This window comes from Meriones unguiculatus, chromosome 5 (genome assembly GCF_030254825.1).
Source record: "Meriones unguiculatus strain TT.TT164.6M chromosome 5, Bangor_MerUng_6.1, whole genome shotgun sequence".
In the NCBI taxonomy this organism is placed as follows: domain Eukaryota; kingdom Metazoa; phylum Chordata; class Mammalia; order Rodentia; family Muridae; genus Meriones; species Meriones unguiculatus.
In genome coordinates, this window is record NC_083353.1 from 118504091 (window position 1) to 118526279 (window position 22189).

General features: G+C 45.6%; 1 protein-coding gene across 1 annotated transcript; it reads left to right on the forward strand.

Annotated features, from left to right (window-relative positions):
- Nucleotides 1–2864: 2864 nt before the first annotated feature.
- On the forward strand, nucleotides 2865–12277 carry Gabarapl1 (GABA type A receptor associated protein like 1). The gene is made up of 4 exons (XM_021655295.2): nucleotides 2865–3227; nucleotides 7532–7610; nucleotides 8550–8668; nucleotides 11044–12277. The coding sequence occupies exons 1-4, from the start codon at nucleotides 3138–3140 to the stop codon at nucleotides 11107–11109; spliced, it is 354 nt and encodes a 117-aa protein (XP_021510970.1). The 5' UTR covers nucleotides 2865–3137; the 3' UTR covers nucleotides 11110–12277.
- Nucleotides 12278–22189: the final 9912 nt, after the last annotated feature.

The window sequence follows — 22189 nt, forward strand, 5'->3', positions numbered from 1 at the left end:
GGTTCAAAAGAACCCCAAACTGCTCCAAAGAGTCCAAAGGCAAACAGAAAAGCAAAGCCTGAAGTGTATGGATCAAGAGGACACTCAGATTTTCAAGAAGAAGTTGCTTCTCGGTCTCACTGAGAGACCAAAAGATTAAACATTAGCAGCTATTATTAATTAAGGCCTGAACTAGGTGGGTGGAGAAGTCCAGTAATGCCCTGAGGGGAAGGACTGTCTTACTGCATTCTTTCCCCATCCACTAGAGATACAGTTCCTAGGAAACTGGCCCATCCATCTAGGGAGGGACACCAGGTCATTAATGGTCTGGGGGACTTCCTATAGCCAATCAATTCAAAATGTAGCATTTTGACCAATAGATGCTTGCCAGGCAGGAATCGCCCCTGCCTACAAGGCACTCGGCTCTCACCGCTTTGGCAGTGGGGGGTGTGGGCCCAAGCTGCAGCTTGTAAGAACCTCATGTATTTACAGCGGAGTCTGTTTATTCCTGGTCTTTTGGGGTTCATGAACTGGGCAGAACATCACCAAGTGGAGGTAAAAGCAGCCCATCATGAAGTGGGAAGAGGAAACCATCTCTGGAGGAAACTACTCCAGCAGCTCATCAGAATGTCCATCCCTCCTCTCTACCTGGGGTCAGCTCACTCTGCGTCCCCGGCATCCCTCAGTGTGCCTTTGTTTCTTCTCGGATGTCATTTTGTTATCAAACTTGACATCACAACCTTTGTCCCAAGTCAGGTCCGGCAACCCATCCCCAACAGCCAATAAAAAGAGCCAGATCAATAATGGAAAGCTAAGAAAGGAGGCTTATTCAGTGTGGCCACTCTGGGAAAGAGGGATAAAGAGATCCAGCAAACCCCTCAAGTTTGTCTTCAGGGTCCTGAAGTGAGGTCAAAGTGTACATAGAGGGCCAACATATGTACAGCTACCTGGTCCCAACTGAGGTATGGTCCCCTATACCACAGCCATTATATGGATTCCAGTCTTATCCTGGAAGGTCATGAAACAAGTTGTTGGAACTGTTTGAAGTCTTACAAATTCTTCCTCTAGTTGGTGCCTTTTCTGTCTCCAAGCACGAGATTCCTGGGGAAATTTCTATTTGGCAGGCCAATTGTTCCAATAGTCTGAGAGATTAAGGAACTCTCTAGAGCAGCTTTCTAGTGAATTCTCATTGCTGAGGTGGTCTCTGGTTGCTCTGGGGTGATTAAGGAAGAGGGCTGCTGTCCCCTGGGGTGTCCAAGCCTTCAGAGAGGGAGAGCGCTGGTTCTGTTCATCTCAGAATCAGTCCAGTCTGATGGGTTTTTACTATGGCTAGAGATGTCTAGGCCTGTGAAGGACAGCTTGTCCAGTAGGGGGTGCTACCTGAAACCAGGACCCTGTAATGCCATTAAGACTGGACTGAAGAACTGCTGAGAATGTACATCTATAAAAACCTGAAGGTCACTCAGAAAATGACATTATTACCATCTTAATCCCCAGGTTCACCACAACTGGTTGTAAAGTTCTCTTCTGGAAGACTTCATTGTATTCTAGTCAAAGGTAAAAATGATTAAGAGGTTTAAACTATTTTCAGTTTGAAAATTATTAAGATAAACAGAACAATGTGATGCATCAACTCATTGGTCTTTATACGTAGGTACGGTTCAAAGCTTCCTAGGAGAAAAACAAGAAGCCGTCTACGCCTTTCATTTTCTTGTGTTGACAGTTAAATTTAGCTTGTTTTACTCTGTGACATTTTTAAGGTCAAGCCACTGAGAGAGAGAGAGAGAGAGAGAGAGAGAGAGAGAGAGAAAGAAAGAGAAAGAGAGAGAGAGAGAAAGAAAAGAAAAGAAAAGAAAAGAAAAGAAAAGAAAAGAAAAGAAAAGAAAAAAAAGAAAAGAAAAATCAGGCAGGCAGTAGGGGCAGCTTGCCTGGTACCATTTTAGAAGTAATCCTATTTTCACAGCATCCCTGACCTCCCTCTGCCATTTCCGATGCTCCCAAAATACAGGTCTGGAGTTACTGCCAGAGGAGCAGTAGGCTAACCCAGCATCCAAAGAGTCTCAGTGGGGAATTCAGTATGCCGGCAGGGCCTGGGCTGACTCTCTTTGTATGCTCAGGGCCTTCCATCAGCGAGCTAGCCCGGGGCTTTTGGTTCCCATGAGGCCTTTTCATCAGGACTGCAGCCCTCGGAAAATACTGTTGGGGATATTAGACACCTAAACTGCTTGACCTCTGTATTTCCAAGAACCCAGGACCACACTTCTGGGTTAAGCGGATACAGTGAAAGGAATCATTTTCTTTGAACGTGCACGAAGCCCGGTGTTCATCGCTGGCATCGCTTCTTCTAACCTTGATGACTCCCTGTTCTTCCCCCGTACACGGTCTTCAAATCCCTGAGTCACGCTCTGTTTATGTTGTCTCTGTACCAATTCTAGCAGAGATCCAAACGAAAGGACGCCAAAGTGGGAAGGAGGAGCTGGGGCGGAGAAGCCAGGCCAGCCGCGGGTGCCAGAGGCAAAGGTCAAAATGCAAGCACAGGACATTTCAGCCTGGGCTACAGATCTCGTGACGCCTGGCACCTCTCCACCATCAGACTCCTGATCCCATTGCTCTGGAAACAGCTGGATTTTCTTCCTGTGTGTTTGTTTGGGTCATCAAGCAAGAAACATGAAAGGGAGGGAAGAAGACATTTGTTAGACTATTCTTTGGATTAACAAAATATCTGTAGTATCAACTCACAACGACAAAAATCAGAATAAAATAGTTTTGCTTTTCTTGGGGGGATTGGGAAAAGCTTAGGCATAAAGAAGACGCAGACAAATAAACAATGTTTCCGTCCACCCCCATCCAGCAGGTCTTCTGCGCCGGGGGCGGGGCGTCGTGATGTCACAGCACCGCCCCGGTGTTTTTGTGTCCCCAGATCTTGGGAAAAGACACCGTGTTTCTTCACCTGGTGGTCCTTTACCTTCGGGCCGGGAGATCTCCAGGTCCCTGTCTGGACGTTTGGCCACGTAGTGCGGCGAGGGGCGCGTGGGAGCTGACGCGGGTGGAGCGATTGTGATAAGGTTGACATTGACCAGGGGTGGCCAGACAAGAGGGCAGTCACCAGCGCGCGCAGCAGGCCCGGTCCGGGAAGCTCCTAAATCCCGCGGTCCATAATGAAGTTCCAATATAAGGAGGACCACCCCTTCGAGTACCGGAAAAAGGAAGGTGAAAAGATTAGGAAGAAATACCCTGACCGAGTGCCGGTGAGTTGGGGCGGGGAGGGGGAACCGAGCCGGGGAGTTCGGGGAGCTGGTTGCCCTGGAGCTGCGGGGTAGCTTGGCGCTGGCAGGTGGCCCTGGCGCAGGAGGGGCCCTGGATTCAAGTAATCCTAACCGGTTTTGACAAGCCGGTATCCTCAGGGCCTGTGCCCACCCTTGGCATCTTGAAGGCGCAGCCTGCGTGGTGGGTGAGTCAGCAGGATTCAGCACTCGTGGAGGTGGGGATGTGCGCGTGCTGCAGCCTGTGTGTGCAGGGGCGAGAGGTTGGGGGCGCCAGATTGGATGCGTTTCTAGAGAACACAGACCAACCGTGGGGCGGCAGGTGGGATGAGCTTTGCGCCTGTCCATGCCTGTCCTACTTGGTTCTCCATGAATTCGAGTTTCGTCCTCATTTCCTTGAGCGTAGGAGGAAAAAATAAATAAAATAAAACTAGAGGAAGCCGGTAGATTCTGTCCTGAGTTTTCTTAGAATTAGGAGGCAGGGGACATCCACCAGCCCCTACCTCCCCTCCTCCCTGGCAAACAAGGTCACGCTCTCTGCGCCACCGTCAGCCTGCCTCTCCATCATTACTGTCTCTGGCCATGTGCTGCGAAAGAAGGCCTTGCCCTGCATTGCGATGGGTGGACCCTTGGATCCCAAGACTGAGAACCATTTCCTCCATGAATTACAACCCGACTCAAGCAGCCAAAACCCAGTTCGTGCAGTGAGGAGAAAAGTAATGAGGGAAGTCTTCAGCATCCGGGTGTTTTTCGCTTTGCCCCCTCCCCCACCCATTTGCTTTTTTTTTTTTTTTTCCATCTTTTTTTTTTAAGGCTACGCAGCAGAATTGGAAGCAGAGGATGACACCGCTGTTAGATACGATGGATAGAGGTGCAGGGAATTTTAAAGTCATTTTCTTTGTCTGTACAGGCAGGCAGCGATGTTAGATTAGCACTAATCTTAACTTTGGAGGGTAAAGAGCTGGGCTAATTTTTCTTGAGGCATAAGTACTTTGGGAAGGTGTGTGTGTGTGTGTGTGAGGGGTCTTTTCTTAGTCTGTATCTCAGCTGTTGTGCCTGAATCGCAATACCCCAAAAGACCACCACCAGGAGCCGAGTCCGTGGCAAACCACATGAGGATCTTTTTATTACAAGCTACAAATTATAAGCTGCAGCTTGGGCCCACACCCCCCACCGCCATGCTCAGGTTAGTTGGGTGATTTAAAGATTCTGGTCCCTTCCAGCATGCCCAAGGCAGGGGTGATTCCTGCCTGGCAAGCATCTGTTGGTCAAAAATGCTACATTTTGAATTGATTGGCTATAGGCAGGTCCCCAAACCATTAATGATCTGGTGTCCCTCCCTAGAGGGATGGGCCAGTTTCCTAGCAACTGTTTCTTTAACGGGTGGGGAAAGAATGTAGTACAGGGATTAAGGTGTGTGTGTGTATGTATGTGTGTGTGTGGGGGGGTCTTCTTTTTAGTCTGTATCTTAGCCATGACTACCAGAAGAAATGTAGGCACAGCAAGAGAGAAAGTCCTCAGCCCCATTTTCTGTAAGGAAGAAGAGAGTTAACTATTCCACCGTTCTCCAGGAATTACACACACGGGTTCTACCAGAAAGGCTGGGAGCACACTAGTCATGCCTCCTTAGTGCACAGCCCGTCACGTGTTATTTCCTTGAGCTCTGGACCGTGGCTCGCTTTCAAATTTTGTCACACACACCTTATTATTTTAAAATGACACATGGACCGCGTATCTCGCAGGATTCTGAATGCCTTGTGTGTATATTCGCTGACTCTCCTCACACCATTAAAATCCCTGTGCTATAGACATATGCTCTGAAGCACAGGGAAGTGAAGTCATCACCTGAAGGTTTGACATTGTTGGCTGGCAGAGGGGAATTCCAGTCCTGGCTGTCATGCTTCAGGGCTTCCAGAGCCCGTGGCCTTCAGGTCCTTTTTTTTTTTTTTTTTTTTCCCTGTAGTTTCTGGTTTTTGTTTTCCAGATTGTAGTATTGTTTGATTAAGTTAAGGGTACACCTTACGCGGGTGAGCCCAGGAAGTAGGTTAACTCTTGCTGCCATCTGGAGTTGAGTTGGTAGTCCAGGGCCAGCCAAGAAACTTAAGCGAATGTCCACCTGTTATTCAGAACTTCAACGGAAATACGAGCTGTGACGTGTACCTGTTTTCCAAGTTAAACCCTGCATACCTCATCACGACAGGACCCCGTCTCATTCAGTTGGTTACTGCACTCACCCAGAATATTTTAGTTTCTCCTTTTTTTTCTTCTGCTCATGACTTGATGTTGAATGTTTTACGTCTGTGATAATTGGCAAGCTAAGGAACCATCACCCAGATCTCATGGATTCTTCACTTTTCATCCTCTGGTGGTGCCTCCCAACCTGAGAGGCTCACAGCCGATGCCTGTCATCTGGTTGTGACATCAAACTCTGCTAAGTGGCAGAGATGTGGGTTTGCGGCAGCACTGGAACCCTCTGCCCTGTGGCTTTGATTCAGTGTTGTAACAGGAGCTCCTGTGCCTTGGGCACAGCTCTGTGTCTTCCTATGGTCAGGTATTTACAGAAAAGCCACCAGGTTTATAAGGCGCCTAGGCTGACTCACAACTTAAGCTTGGCCTCAGAAGAGGTATGTGTGGGCCTTGGGAGAGAGGATCATGGGATCTTGAAATAACAGAGTGTCGAAAACCTGTAACAGCGGAAACTACTGGATGCACTATTTTTAAACATTTTTAAATAGCCTTATGGTGTATGAGCCGCCTGCCACAGACGCAGAGAACAGTGTCCCTCTCCCCTTGGCGGGAGCTGCGGGACCCAGTGGTCAACATGAGAGCTTCCTGTTTCCTGCCTGCCTTCTTTCCTTCCTCGTTTTTTGCTCCATCACTGATCTCTTTTTCAGGTTCTTTTCTATTTAACTTGAAGCTTTGGATTCACCCCTTTCTACCCAAGCGTTTGCTTATACTTGTGTGTATGGTCTTTCGTGGGGCTGGGTGTGTAGCTTGATGCAGAAGTTCAGAGAGGACGGAAACGTTCTGAAGGTCACACAGCTTCTGGGGATACTTGTCCAGTGTCTGTTTCTGCTTCTTTACTTTTTGGTATTTCCCATTTTTTTTTTTTTTTTATATCTGAGTTTTTCAAAACAAAGAATATTCTTGCAGATATTTTCTGTTTTCTAAGTAAATACATATATGTCATCTAATGTTTTATGTGTCATTTTCTTTGTTACAAAACGCATAATCTTTAAAAACTTCATAAAATATTTAATGTAGAAAAATATTTGATGTAGACATTGAAAATCCATAAAAATCCTAACACAGTTCACAACACTGAATGGTTCAGTGCATTGCCCTCATAAAGTGTCATTCATTATAAAAATTCATAGAGTTTTTCACTTAGTGGTGAGTGCTTCTCTGTAAAGATCGAAATCCGAGCCACGTTACCTGTCGCTGTAGCAATGTCTGAGGCAGTCAACTTCTGTAAGGCAAGAAGGCTACTGGCTTCAGAAATCCCGGTTGGTGCTCAGTTGGCTCCATTCTTTGGGCTGGTGGTGAGTCAGCCTGTCGTGGTGGAAGCACAGAAGCAACAACAGATGGAGATCAGCCTTCATGGTTCAGTGACTTAAAACTCCCATGATGCCCATCCCTTAGCTTCCTTCACTTGTTCAAAGCACCAAGGTAGGAGCGCTTCATTAACATAGGGGCCTTTGGAAGGCATTGAAAATCTAAGCTGTCATGCCATGTCTAAATAAATGCCATTTCCCCCTCCGTGTAAGCGGGTGGACATGGGAGGGGACATTTGTGTGAGTATGTGTATGTGTCTGGAGGCCAGACGTTGCTGTCTGGTACAGTTTTTAGTTGCTCTTCACGTTACTCGCTGTGAACCCAGATCTTGCCACTTTAGTTAGTCCAGCCAGAGAGCTTGGCCCAAGGAACCCAGCACTGGGCCCACACATCGACCCGGCATTCACACGGAATTTAGGGGTCAGAATTTACTCTTCACACTTCGACAGAGTGCTGTTTATCACCATACTATCTCCATAAGTGGTGTTTTAGAGAAAAAAAACAAAACTAGTAGGTCATCAGACTGTCTTAGAAACACACCATGTTTTTGATTCTCTAATATATCTTTTACAGCCCTTTATTGGTAATTTGTAGTTACTTGAGGTCAAGGAGCATTGAAAAGAAGGGACTGAAAAATTACACTGAGCCTAGTGTGCCTAAATTTAAGGTGCGGAAGGAAAAAGGCAGTGCGAGGCTTTGCAGTTTTCATCCCCACCCTCTTCTTCTTTTTCTAGGTCATCGTGGAAAAGGCTCCTAAAGCTAGGGTCCCTGATCTGGACAAGAGGAAGTACCTCGTACCCTCTGACCTCACGGGTAATGATCTTTCTCCTGACCCTCACTACCGCCAGAGCATTCTTGATCTTCATTTCTAAGCCGTGCATGGGTTTCTTCCAGGAGCTGGCCAGTGCAGCTAGGCTTACCCTGCCCTCCTGTTTCCAGTTCTGTTTATTTCCCAGTGCCTTACTCATGTGCCTTAATCGCGGAGACAGAACAAAGCAGTACTATGGGAACAAAAAAAACAATAGTCCGCAATTTATACCACTTTATACCAATTTATACCATGGTGTCCTGAGGTCGATCTGTTCCAGAGCTAGCCTAGTGTCTTGGGAGTATCATGCGTCAGAGGTTATATCTAAGTGCTTTATTTGTATTTCGGTTTGGGGGGGGGTGCATGAAAACTGCAGACCTTAGCCTATCTTCTGTTTTGAAGTATATGTATTTAGACTTTACCTTGTTCTTAATGAAGCACCAGGTGCTTTCAGGATACCCTGCAAAGATTCTTTTCGGTATGTTTGCTCCAGTGCTCATGTGTTTATTAATCAGCCGTGGAGAAGCTTTTTGTTGCTTGGAGGGAGAAGTTAAACACTGAATGCACTCATTGCCCCAGTGTTAACCGCCGTGGTGCTGGGATGGCCAGAGTTCCGAGGCCTCGGCATGGCTCTCTTCCCATTGTTAGCTCTCGGTGCAAATGGGGCTGAAAGGCATGGGGCGGGGTGGTCTGTTTTAGATGGGAATGCTTCGATCAGACTCCCCCACAGCGGTCGCTAGGCTGGGTGGGTATGTTAACGGAAGGGAAGCAGTGCAGCGGTGGTGTGTCAGGGGCTGGACAGGCCTTTGCTTTGCCACAAAGGCTCTGGGACAGTATTTGGGTCTGAAAAGCTTGTACTTGGATGTTGGGTTTTGGTTTTTCTGAGATTTTCTCCCTTTAATCCTCTTTCACGCCCTGCCCTGCTCCCTGTTGCCTTTGTGAAGTTGGCCAGTTCTACTTCTTAATCCGGAAGAGGATCCACCTGAGACCCGAGGACGCCTTATTCTTCTTTGTCAACAACACTATCCCTCCCACCAGTGCTACCATGGGCCAGCTGTATGAGGTAATGGTTTTGGTCCCGGTCTCCGGCAGCCTGCCGTCATCTCCTTCTGGTTCCAGGGTTTGTTAAACACCTGGGAAGTAGGGCAGGCGGTGTTATTTGTGGGGATCCTCTTACCCTCGGCAGTGTGAAGCTGGGAGATTAGATACCCCCTGTCATTTAGGGACGCTCGGTTTAATCTTCTGAAATCTCTCTTCCATTGCCTTGCCTGGCTGTAGTGCCTTATGGCTGTCTGGAGTGGTTCTTGAGAGCAGAGCATCACCGGGAGCCCGTGGTTCTGTCCCTTTCTCTGGGAGAACAGTTCGTTAGTGAGCTGTGCCCTCCACTCCCTGCTTGCCAGGCACCCGGACGCAGCAGTAGAACACCTGCAAGGCGCAGCCCCTGCAAGGGCAGCCCCTGGAGTCCTGCCCTCAACAGTTAGTCCCAGCAGAAACTGTCAAGATGGGCTTAGAACAGCCGCATCCGAACGCTGTCTTTCCAGAACAAACCTTAGATCATGGAGAGTTCCCGTTATCTGAGTACCAGTGAATGAGCCAAAATGCAAAGGCAGACTCTGGCTCTTTGAGGTAAACTGTGGTGAGGAGCTCACACTCGTGGCGTTTTCTAAGATGGCAACTGTCCCACTCCTTGAAAGACGTCATGCAAGGCGCCGTGCCCTGCTAGCTCGCCATGTGCACACCTGCTGACCCCTGCTTTAGCCCTCGTTTCACAGCATCTATTCCCCATGGGCGTGCATACGGGATGTGCCTTGCCGTATCTCTGCCCTCACTGCTAGAGTGAGGGGCTCTTTTTAAGTTGTGTGTCTGTGCTTGCGGGTGTACACCAGGAGGCTGGCCATTTTTGTCTGAGTTCTGGGAATTGAAGTCATGTCCTCTGGGCTTTCAAGGCGAGCCTTTACTGAGCCTTTACTCCCAGCCCTAGAATAATATATATATATTTTTCAAGATGAGAATTCTATCTCAACATTTTGTTTGTGAAAGCGTTGAAAACCTGCCAAAAAGTTGAAAGAGTTTTACTGAAAATACAGACTGGAGCCTGGTACAGTGGCACATACCTATGATCCCAGCACTCAGAGTGGCAGAACCAGGTGAATTGGTGCGAGTTCGAGGCCAACCTGGTCTACAAAGTGAGTCCAGGACGGCCAAGGCTACACAGAGAAACCAAAAAGAAAAAAAAAGAAGAAGAAAATACAGACCCGTTTACCAGGGTTCTATATTGTAGTGTACTTGTTTGGTTTTGTTTGTTTTGATATTTATTTCATTAGCCATCCCTGTTAAGCCTTGAGGACCTTTTGTTTGTTTTTTAAGACAGTATCTTGACGTGAAGCTCAGGCTGGCTTGGAATTTGCCATGCAGCCCAGGCTGGCTCCAGGCTTCAGTGTTGCTACCTCAGCCTCCAACGTGCTCATTACACCCAGCAGTTTTCTTTCAGGTCTTTTATTAGCATATATTCATTTAAGTAATTGGTTTTCTTGTGTTTTCATACTTGTGCATTTCAGTCACGCACTCCTTACCCCAGTTCTCCCATTCTTCCTTATCTTACCAGGTAGATCTATTTCTGTTGTTTGTTAACTTAATGGATTTTTGTTTACAGGAGGGTGGTAAAAGTTTGCTTGTAGAAGTATGGCCACCTATCCCGTGTCTACACCACTACCGAGAACGGCTCCCCACCCCCATCAAACATTAATTACATGTAGATCCTCAGAAAGGGTTGGGCTCTCAAACCCCTGTCCCCTTCACAGTGGAGTGTTGATAAGCTCAGTTTCATGGAGAAGTGGTGCAGATAGATGATCAAAGCTGCTTGTGAGTTCGAAGACAGCAGCAGCGGTCTTACGCCTGGAAGGCAGCATTCCGAACCTCTCACCACCCTTCCTCTGGGTCTTACGTTCTTTAGTCTCCCCCGAGCTTTGGAGGGGCCGATTTAGATGAACTGTGTGTGCCCAGGCTTTAAACATTCACCGTAGTCACTGTTGAGCACTGCAGGAAGAAAGGCCCCTGACTAAAGCTGACTGTAGAATGATTGCCTTTTAAAAGTGAGGCTTACCTCAGTTATTTTTCTGCTGCTGGTGATATGTTATCTACGAAGCCTTGTGCTTGTGAAGTAAGAGTTCAATGTGTAGTTGATACCTCTTCTTTTTTTTTTTTTGTTTTGTTTTTTCCTTTTTTGTACTGTTAGAACTTGAACCTTGGGTGTCACACATGCTAGGCAAGTGCTCCACCACTGGGCTGTAACCCCAACCCTGTTCCATTTTTTTTAAGGGGACTAATGGGGGGGACTTTCATGCCTCCCCTACAATATTGTTCAAGGCTCAGAATGATAGAGATAGCGAATGTGAATGTTTAATGTTTTCTGAACTGTCTTATCGTCTCCTCCTTTAGGACAACCACGAGGAAGACTATTTTCTGTATGTGGCCTACAGTGATGAAAGCGTCTACGGGAAATGAGGCAGAAGCCCGGCAGATGGGAGCACCTGGACTCGGGGGTAGGGGAGGGGTGCGCGTGGGACTCGGGGAACCGGAGGGAGGGCTCCCGACCGCGGAGGAGACGCAGGTGAAGACATCGGAAAACATCACACCGCACACACTGTCGTCTTTTTTTCACAAGTTCAACTGTTAATTTTTTCTCTGCTTCCTCAGCCCAGGAGGAACTTGTGTTGGATTGGCTGTGAGAGCCGGGTAGTGACCACGTAACTCACAGCCTTGCTTGTGAGCTCCCGTGCAGTTTCATCAGAGGGTTGCGAGAAAGGCAGGTGGCCACTAGGGAAGAATACAGTTCAGCAGCAACTCCCGTCTCTTTGGGCAGAGGTTTGATATTTGGCATTTGTACAGGCCACACAGGGAAAGGGGAAAGAATGCTTTAGGAGCTGTAGGGGACCATACCTAAGGGACCAAAAGATGCCCACTGTCATTGAAGCATTGTGACCCCTGACCTCTGTCTCCGATTCCTCCCTCTCCTAGTCCTTTTCTTCCACCCCGGTGTCACGGCGCCGCGCAGTGGACACTTGCGCAGATGGTTAGGTGGAGTCATCTTAGAAAATAGGGTTGTTCGGGAACGTGATTATGATTGCCAGTAGTTTCGATGGCATTAAACTGGAGTTCAGGGTTGAACATCTCTGCTCCTCGTCCCATGAGTACCTTGGAATTTCAGGAGCCTCGGGATCAGTCCTCTAGCATTTCCTTCACTTTTCTCACGTACAGGGACAGAGCGTCTGTGTGTGGAGGGTCCAGGTTACAAGGTAAGCTAGATTTGCACACCTGCCACGCATCCTCCCCCTGCTGCGGTCTCTTCAGTCCCACACGCACTGGAATGCTAAGTGATGGCCAGCTGTTTCCCTCCATGGCATCTGCTCTACAGAAAAAGATGGAGTGAGGACTCCAGCGTTTCGTGGGGGGGGGGGGTTTACTCATTCATTTTCATTTAGGGACTCTGTGGGGAGGGGGTGGGACCAGGAATTGCATTCACATGTGACATTTCAACTCATCTCTACAAATGCAGAACGTCCTCCCAGCTGGGAGCAATCTGTACGTCTGCCCTGTTGGCTGCAGGTTTTAGTACTTTGAAGTCAATGCTGTCAGGCCAGGGAAATAAAATAATTGCTTACCTTAAAAAATCCATCTGCATCCAGAATTGGCACTCTTTTTTTTCTTTGTATTTTCATTTGAATGAAGGTTATTTGGACACATGAATTTTCAAAGAACTTGAGGTGAGCTGGCGTGGGTCCGACGTATGTGTTTGTTTGCCCGTGGGTGAATGTTACAGTGTGTAGTATGCCTCTCGTGTTTCTGTGTGCATGGTTTTCTGCCTGGTACCTAAGTGCCCAGTTGCTGCTTCATGTTTCCTAAAGCTGGTCTTCGATGTGCTAATCAGGAATGCAAATGGCTGGGCCTCGTCCCAGATTTGGCTGGCAGCTGTGTAGGCGGGCTAATTATGAGCAAGTGCCTCAGAAGATTCTGCTGAGCCTTCAAGTCTGATTTCTGCTCCAGGCTTCCCTGCAGGTCCCAAACACAACTTATTTTCTCCGTTATGCTTCACAAGACGCTAGCATCTTCCAAAGCAGGAGATAGTGTGGCTCCTGGGATCAAGGACAAATTCAGTATCTTCTGGCTATCTATGGAGATATGGGTCTTTGGTTGAGTCAGGAAGCCTGTGTGGCCAGGTTGTGGGGTTGGAAATCAGAGCACAAACAGCCAGGACATGAACGAACCCTCCATTCTCATTTCTAACCCTCTGATCTCTCGGCAACTCCACAGCCAAGTGGGGGTCTCCTCTTTGTTTTTAAGAGATAAGATCGGGTCACCGGAAAGGAACCAGGAGGTCGTGGAGATCTATGCCAGGGTTCTACCAACAGTCAGACTGCCCACTGAAGTGATGGGGAAAATTGGGATTGAGAGAAAAGAGGGAAGCCCGGCCCAGAAAAAAGAAACAACAACTAGAAAATGGAAATGCTTTGAAGTTTAATCTGTGCATTGGAAATCGATTGCCTATGGTTACTGAAATGGCAGTGTGCTATTACCTGACAAAGCCAAGCAGAAGCTGATGCTTTTGCTGTTGAGATGAAAATTATATTGAAGCTATTAACTGCCACCTAGGAATAAGACTGAGTGTTCCAAAGCTCTAGCTTTTTCTAGTCCCACTTTTTGCTAGTTTTTTGAGATGAAAAAAACATTTTTATTATTGGATAGGTCATAACTATTTTAGATCAGCACCATTTTACAGACGCGTAATTTTAATCATCTAAGTTTAGCCCCCAGGGCCCTGCTTCGAACTTGGTACTGTTTCCTGAACATAGTGTTTTTAACACCTCACAGTTCTCCCAGTCTCAGGAAGCTGCTCCGCTCCCTTTGACCCTTGCTGGCTTCCTGTGAACTGAAAGCATCATGGGAAATGTCCTGGCAACCGTATATATCTCCAAGGGTAAGCTTGGATGTCTGCCAAGGGCAATCTTTTCTTAGGACTGGTTCTTTTTCTCACTGCAGCAGGTTCCCCTAGTGGACAAAAGAGCTAGTCAGATTCATGCCTCCAGTAGACCTCTCCATCAACAGAGCACAGTGATGGTGCATTCGGGCTGTGGTTTATTTTTCTTCTAATGCTGAATTGCCTGGCCTCCCTGAAACCTCCTTGGGTATAGTCAGAGGTTAAGATTACAAAGTAACAGAGCACCTTAAGTAATGTATCAGGTGCTTAGCCTGATGAGAGTACTGCCTGGCATGCTAACAGCAGCCACTAGGTGACTCTCCAGGGTCATGTGCTGTTTCCTGAGCCCTGTGCTGATCCTTGGGAACTGACCCTTTGGGAACATTAACATGAAGATAATTCCAGATGTAATGGCCATGAGATGATTTCGAAGCTGTGTGCAGAGGGGTATGGATATAGTTGCCTGGGGAGACAACACCAAATCAGTTTTAACAATGAAAACATCCAGGCTCAACTAATTAACGAAGGAATGAATGATAGAAATACTGAGCCTATACCCCCAAACCAGGACACTGTTACTATGAACTTGCTCGCCCATTTGTTATAGGCCCTACTTCTAACGGTTACTACAGTTCTAGGTGCTTTGGTCCTTGAACACACATGACCAAAGCATTTTCCATGGGTGAATGAAGTGGCAGGAATTGGTCACCCTGAGAAGTGATTGTGTGATGCATCTTACTATGCCCTTGGCAGGCATGCAGTGTTCATCGGTGACTGATGACCCGTGGCGTTGCTCATGTTCAGCATCATGGGGCCATCCATACTGCAGTCCTGTTTGTAACTGCCGTGTATTTAAAGTGCACAGGACTGTCCTTTAAAGTTACGAAGCTCCACGGCCAGTAGGGTGGCCCAGTGGGTAAGGAAACTTCCTGTCAAGCATGACATTCTGCGCTCCATCAAGTTCCACGTAGTGGAAGGAGCGATCTGACACCTGTGAGCACATGAGATCGTGTGTACACACATGCACACGTACACACATGCACACGCACACACAGAAATAGTTACTTAGCTCCTAAAAAATTATTCCGGGAATCTGTGCATAGGTAATTCATGGGTTGAAACACATTTTTTTTTCCTTCTTGGAGACATAAATTGCGCCATTCTACCAGATTCCTTTGTGCTATGCCCATCTACACTTAAATTCTCTGTAATTTGGTCTTGTTTACCTCCTTTCTTGCTCTTATCACTGCACCCTCTCCTTATCCACATTCTTGCAGTCCCTCCTTCACTTTCTTACTCCCTCCACCCTAGAGTCTGTATTAGGCACATTCTTACAAACAGAAACAGTTTACCTATGAAAGGTGTCAGCAATTAAGCTGTCAGGAATCTTCTCCCAAGTCATTTTTTATAATGGAAAATGCAGGATGTGGCTAGATCGGGGACACCGAGGTAGAGTTTGCTGGAGTGGAAACCTGGAAAAACCTGAAGCTCTGCAGTGCACACTCTTTGTTAGGCCCCTAAGAGCTGAATCTTTGCATTAGCAGCAGCGGTTTTTCAGTTGTGTCATTGGAGGTCACACTTCCACAGCAGGAAGTGAGAGCTAGTTCAGAGATTGACTAAACTAGTAGTGTTTCACCCTCGCCGGGACAGAATATCAAATCTTCTCAGACTTATTTTAATATCCTCTTAATATTCCGATAATATAAAATGTTCAGACAGACGCATTGTGTGCACATGAACAAATACCATAAACAGCCATCCATTAGTGTCCTGGATGGCCAGTAAATCACTGCCTTTCCAAGAGATTACCCTCAGCTCCACGTCCTTAGACCGACCCCAGAGCTTCTGCTCAGCAGTTCTTTCTCCCATTCTGGGCTCAGTTTAAGTCTCTGGATAAGCCAGCTAATGGCATGGGAAAAGTCCTTTTGGCTTTTAAAAATAGATTTATTTTATTGCTTATGTCTCCGTGTGCGCTTTTTCACGGAGGCCAGAAAAAGACATCCAACCTCCTGGATGTGGAGTTCCAGGTGGTTGTGAGTTGTTTGACCTGGGTGCTGAGAACTGAAATCTGTGAGAGCAGTATGTGTCTTAACCCCTGACCCATCTTCCCAGCCCCCTTTTGTGCCTTCTTGAAATCCTCAACGAGCAAGTCTTTCAGAGACCCACACTTCTTAGTTCCCCTGGGTAAGCGAGAAGGGAACTGTGGAGGGTTGGTGGGACTGGCTGTGTAGAGTTACAGAGAACAAACACTTGGCCAACTAGATTTCCAACCCCCTTTGCAGTGCCATGCGGAGGCTCTGCTTTTATAGAGGGCTGTCTGTAGAAGTTGTGCTAGTTGACAGTACGTGTTCGACAGTAAGCCATGGGGTAAATAACGTGCTGCCTATAGTAAGAGGAGAATGGCCAGTATTTTCAAAGGACTTGCGTTGAATCCACAGGGTTGAGTTTAAACCCAGGCCTCCCTTCACAGTGCATACCCAATCCTCACCATGGTCAAGGCGTATTTCGATGTTTCAGTTAGTCTCTGTGAGTTTTAAAAGGGGGAAATACACCACTAAATGTTTCTTTTTCCTTTTCTTTTTTTTTTTTTTTTTTTTTTTTTTTTTTGATGGCCTCTTTCCCCTGGGATGGTTCTGCTTCTTGTCACAGACACATCAGGTTATTTCACATCAATAGCCCTCTTGTTATGCTGTTTCATGTCCAGACTGGCCTTCTTTCCCCCACCTGCCTTCAGGAGTTCTTCAGGAGCCCCTTTACATGAGGGTTTTGAACAACCTAAAATGGTAGAGTAGTTGTCATACATAGTACTCTGTTCTGCCTTATCATAAAAAACCCAGGTTTGGATTCAGGCCTGCCTTGGCTCCTTATCAACTGGGAATGGTCCTCATCCAAAACGGCCTGCTGATCATGTGATCATACAGAGGATGTGATCAGGTACAGAGCAGCTTTCTCTTAAGAAAGCTTCTCTGGAGCTTCTAAGGCGTTCCATTGTGTCTGCTGGATAGAATCTGTCAATACGGCTGCATGCGGCTACAAGGAGGTAGGAGACGATCTTTATTCTGGGCAGCCATATTTATATGTGACTCAGAATTTTATTACTGCTCGTTTCCTTATCTTCTCCAGTGTGCTTTTGGGCAATCTACAAATCAATTCTTAGTCCAGCCACTGCAGCGTGTCTCGTCATACTTCTGTCAAAGCATCTGCGTATTTTTTCTTAAAATTTTTTAAACCAAAATTGCTTCCCAGATATCTTAGTTTTTGCCTGGAACCATGTGTTATCCGCCTCTGTGATAATGAAACTAACAAGTGCCTAGAAGAAAGACATCAAAGGCATGAGTAAATGAGCAAATGACAGCACTTGCTGTCAGAGCACATCCACTTTAGTATTTAAGTTGCTCTATACTCTTCTCCATTAAATATTTAAATACTAAGCGATGATTGCTCTACCAAAGAATACTTATATATCAGTGAAATGATTCCGAGTTAAAATATGTTATTTTTTGTTTCATCCGTGTAACAAATCATTGGAAGTACATTAGCCAACAGGAGGAAATATTGATTTTGGCTCATGGGTTCTTTAGTCCCACGGCTTTGAGACTAAACATCATAGCAAGAAAGGATGGCAGAGAGTCCATTTATGGCAGCCATGGAGCTCAGAGAACGAGGAAGCAGCCAAGAATCCAACCACCCTTTCAAGAATGTGCCACCAGTGACTTCATGCTTCACTTCCTGAACGTTAGAACACCTCCCGGTAGTGACACAGGCTGGATCCAACTCCTTGGCATGTTTATTTGGTGGACATTTAAGATCCAAACTATGGCACTCTGTTTCTAATCCTTAAATGCTCATTTCTGTACACAGCATGTAGTCCATCTCTGAGTCCCCAAAGCTTAACAGTTCCTCTGCCAATAGAAAGTCTTTGTTCTACTTCCTGGAGTCTCAAGGAGAATTCGTCTGTGAGCCTTCATAAAAAGGGGAAAAAGGAATTTATATCCTTACAGGATAAAATTGACAATGCTCAGATCTCTGTGAGTTCGAGGCCAGCCTGCTCTACCAATGGAGTCCAGGACAGCCAAGGCTACACAGAGAAACCCTGTCTTAAAAAAGAAAACAAGCAGACAAACAAAAACAAAACAAGGACAATCCTCATTATCCAAGGAAAGACTGAAAGAGGAACGAGAAGCTAGCCTAAAGCAGAGGCTTGGGCAGTCCTCGCCTACAGTCGTGCTGGCTGTAGCACAGATGGCGTTCTTGGCCTAGCTCTGTTCACTGCCTCTTCCTGATAGGTATTTCACATTCCTGTCATCTCTAAGTCCCAGAGTTCTCCACTCTACTTTGGAACTCCCTGAGCTTTATGGATTACCTGTTCAGTGGCCACTTAGATTATACGTTGACCTCCCAGACTTTCCTTTGAAATCCCAGTGGAGGCCTCTATGAATATATATATATATATATCCATTGTGGTACAATTATAAATAAATGAATTCAAATTAATAATTACATGGCAATAAGCTGATCTTTTTAAATCCACGTGGTTGGTTTATTATAAAGCTACTAAGAATCTATGTTATTATGAATTACAACGCTAATCTGTAGGAGGCATGTAGGTACTTATGCTCAAAGGCACTAAGGAAACCAGGAGTGTTAAACAAGGTTGTCTCCCAAAGGGAGAGACATATAATCTTTTCTTCCTTCCAGAAGGCTGGAAAAAAGGTAGGTTATAGCCTGGTGACCTCTCAGAGTTTGAACCAGCACTGGCTACTGAGTCTTGTTGCACTGAATTTTCTCCTCCCCCACCTGGATCAACACTTTGCTGGCTGTGGTGTTTACAGAGACTCCCCACAACTTGCACCCACCATGAGCGGCTTGACCCTTGGAGAAGGTGAAAATTTTTCTTTGAATGAAAACAGCGGCTAGGGGATTGGCTCTCTCACCCAGAAGGTCTCAGCCATAAGTGAGTAGAATAAAGATGGGTTCTCAGTCCTCTCAGACAAAGCATTTTATATGGTTATTGGGGTACTAAGGTCCAGAGGAGCAAAATATTCAGAGCAACAGCTCTGTGGTTTTGTACAAGTAACTGTAGAATTTGCCCTTTGCTTTCCTGAACCAGGAACCATAGATGTCGATGACGGGAAGGTGATAGGAACTGATGTAAACAGAGCCAGTAGAAGCAGGAGAAAATCCCTGCAGATAATTTTGCCAGCCGAGTGCAGTAATATATTGCTTTGACACTATCAAGAGAATCATCGAAAAGAAGAGAGACAGAGCGAGAGGGGGAGGGAACTATCTGTGCCACACGTCTTGGCAGATTTTTGGCAGGGTGGGCCAGTGAACTCTGTAACCTTTCTGGAGGCCTCTGGTGGTCACTGAGCCAGCTGCCTTTAGGGCTTACCCTCTCCTGAGATCTAATGGGAACTCAGAGTGCCCCTGCTGTGCACTGCCAGGCAGCGTTTTCTGTCGCCCAGGTCCAAGCATGGAGTTCCAAGGAATGCCAGGTGGAGCTTTGCCTCTGAGCCTTAGGGCTCCACTACCCCAGAGCTTAGATTTTTTTTTTTTTCCCTCATGGCAGAGTGACCCAGTATAGTCTGATCAATGACCCTTTATGGGGAAAAACTGAAACAGGCCCAACTTCTAGGAAAGGAACAAGTGTAATGAGAACATACAGAACCTTCAATTAGTCTGTGAAACACCCTATTTTTGTAGCCCATAAGAGACAAAAATAAATTTTGACTCCTACATGATCTTTGGGACATAAATGTGATTGTGTAAACAATGAGGCTCTCTCTATCCAGGGCTAGCTTGCTCCTACTCTGATTCATCAAGAACATTAATTTTTTACTTAACTTAAAAGGCTGGGGTTTTTTTTTTCCTCTCTCTCTCTTTTCATCCTAATAAGGAATGCTGTGCATTCTTTGTTTCTGTTTTGAACCATCAGCAGCCAATAGTCCAGTATCAATGGAAAGTTTTACCCCAGGGGATGAAAAATACCCCCACTGTTTATCAGTGTTATATAGATAAAGCATTTAAGCTGGTGCTGATTAAATTTCCTGGTGTATTGGCCATTCGATGCATGGATGGCATTCTCCTCTCCTGCTCTAATCAGTAAATGAGTGCTTAACTTTTGTTTAAATAACCTAAGAAGAGCAAAATTTACACATAGCTCCAGATAAAATACAAAAGCAATCACATATTTAGGGTATATTATTACTCAACAAATTCACTATCATTATCTCAGTTTAAAACTTCACAAACACTATATCCTCATTTACTTATTTAAAAAATAAATATGTTCTTGTCTGCTCATCACTACTGCAGATTTGACTCTGTTCTTTAAGTTGCTTTCTGGAGACTCTCAGTTAAACTCTTGAAGAATTGTAATACTAGAAGCAAAGCAAGTTACTAGTTTAGTAAGTAATGCTGCTATTGAAGACCCCACTTTTAATCCCGAGCTTTGAGGTAGGAAGACATACCTTTAATCCAAATCTTTTGAGATGGGGGTGAAAAGATCCACCTGTAATCTGGGCCATCCCTTCCACTGGCATCATCTATAAAACACACGGAAGAAGGAAGCTCGTGTGCTCTTTTCCTGCTGCTGTCACTGGCAAGTCCCTTCTTTCACTGTCCTTAGCGCCCACTTCTTTGGGATTCTGACATACACTGAAGACCAGCTGAGATATCCATCCTCATGGACTGAACTACCGGGGTTCTTGGACGTTTCAACGGTAGATAGTCATTGCTGGACTAGCTGGACCACAGCCTGCAAACTGTATGGATTTACTAGAATGACATATTTTCCTATGTATATCTCTATATATTACATATTCTATATATCTATATAAGAATATATAGACATAGGTATTCATTCTATAAATTTTATTCTACTAGGGAACCCAGCAGACTAATACAGCAGACATGTTTTTCTTTATAATGAAAAGCTTTCTTATTCTGTTGGGATTGAACTCTGGACTCCAACACACAATATATCTGTCAGTCAGGAAACCCCCCCCCCCTTTAAAAAATAATCAAATTGAGAACACTCAAATGGGAATCTCCAATATATATATGAACAGACTTGGGCTTCCTCTATCCAGTTCACATTGTTTTATAATGAAAATGTCCATTGTTTAACAGAAGATGCACTCTGGTGGGTTAGGACACAGTGCTCCATGGGAAAACCTTGTTTGCTATTCTCAGCACTGATTCAGACCACATAACCCTCCCACTCTTCAGCGGAGCATCTTCAACTACTTCTGTGCCCATGAGCTTCTCCTAGAAAGTACAAAGTTCATGTTCATTATCCAGTTCGATGAGTTTCTGATAGCTCGTGGCTATTAAAGAGATATTCAGCTTCATGGCACAGCTGACTGCCTAGGAAGCACCATGAAAAGTGAGAAAAATTAACATTCTTAACAGCAGTTAAAAACTCCTATCCAAATACCCTTAGGGAAAGTTCTGTCTATTCTGTCACACACTGACCTAGATATAAAGGAGTAAAAACTTCACATCCTCAGAAACAAGAGATGTGGTTATGCTGCTTCTACTCATTTCTTGGAATGAGTACATAGTATGTTCTCCGTTAAATACAACAAGAGTGCATGGTGTTAAGAAAGGGCTTAAAGTAATGGACACAGAGTGAAATAACATTAAATGTTCACAGATCACTCATGGATCTGGTCATTGATCAAAACTCCAGGAGATAAAGTGATGGAAACGTGACTGATGAAAAGGTAGAGTGGCTGCACCAGATCAATTCTCATGACTGTCTCTGGATCATCTTTAACCTACAGCAAGGAAACAAACCTCTTGAAGGGCATGAAGAAAGCCTGAGTGACATGTGACAGTCATGACTATCTCCCATCCACCCCCACTGAGAGTCAGTCAGTTCTCTCTACCTATCGCTCCTAGTCTCTACATCCCTGCAGCATCCCCTTCCTTTTCCCATATTCCAGAGTCAGCCCCAGACCCTGCTGCAGACAATGGAAGTTCAAAATAAAGTAGTAATGATGAGCTTTAAGGCTTTATAGGTTCAAAACTCATGGCAGGCCCAGTCTCTCTCTTTCTCTGCCAGCAACATTTAAATTATGCTTCCTACTCAAATTTAACCTTCTCAGATCTCTGATGACAATGATGGCTAAGTGTAGCTTTAACAACCACAAACACCCAGCTGCCTGGTCAGACCAGTTCGTATGTTGTACAGTAGCCTACACAAACTGGAAACTTTTGGATTGACTGCTGTATTCTGCCTCATCAAAGTAAGGTCAATTTTCCCAAGTTCTTCCTTACTTTGCTGACAGGCTTCACACTAACAAAGATTTAAATGTCTGAAGGTTACGAAAAACACACAAGTTAAGTTATGTAGGTCAAGAAAAAAATAACAAATACAAGCACACAAGTCTAAGAAAGTAATTTAAATACATGAAGTTCTAAAAATACGAAAGCTTAAGTAAGCTATGAGGGTTTGAGGAAGTTTTTTGTGGGTTCAAGAAAGTAATTTAAGGTATATGAGTTCTTTCCCTAAGTCTCTATGCTACTTCTTGGGGTGCCACTCACCCCTCTCCCCAACTCATAGCCAGAATACAGGATCATTCCTCCAGACCCCTCCCTTAACTT

Bases quoted from the DNA above. Each gene is read 5' to 3' on its own strand.
- Gabarapl1 (XM_021655295.2), top strand. From the start codon at position 3,138: ATGAAGTTCCAATATAAGGAGGACCACCCCTTCGAGTACCGGAAAAAG. The intron at 3,228-7,531 runs GTGAGTTGGGGC...TTCTTTTTCTAG, and splicing joins AATACCCTGACCGAGTGCCG to GTCATCGTGGAAAAGGCTCC. The intron at 8,669-11,043 runs GTAATGGTTTTG...CTCCTCCTTTAG, and splicing joins CCATGGGCCAGCTGTATGAG to GACAACCACGAGGAAGACTA.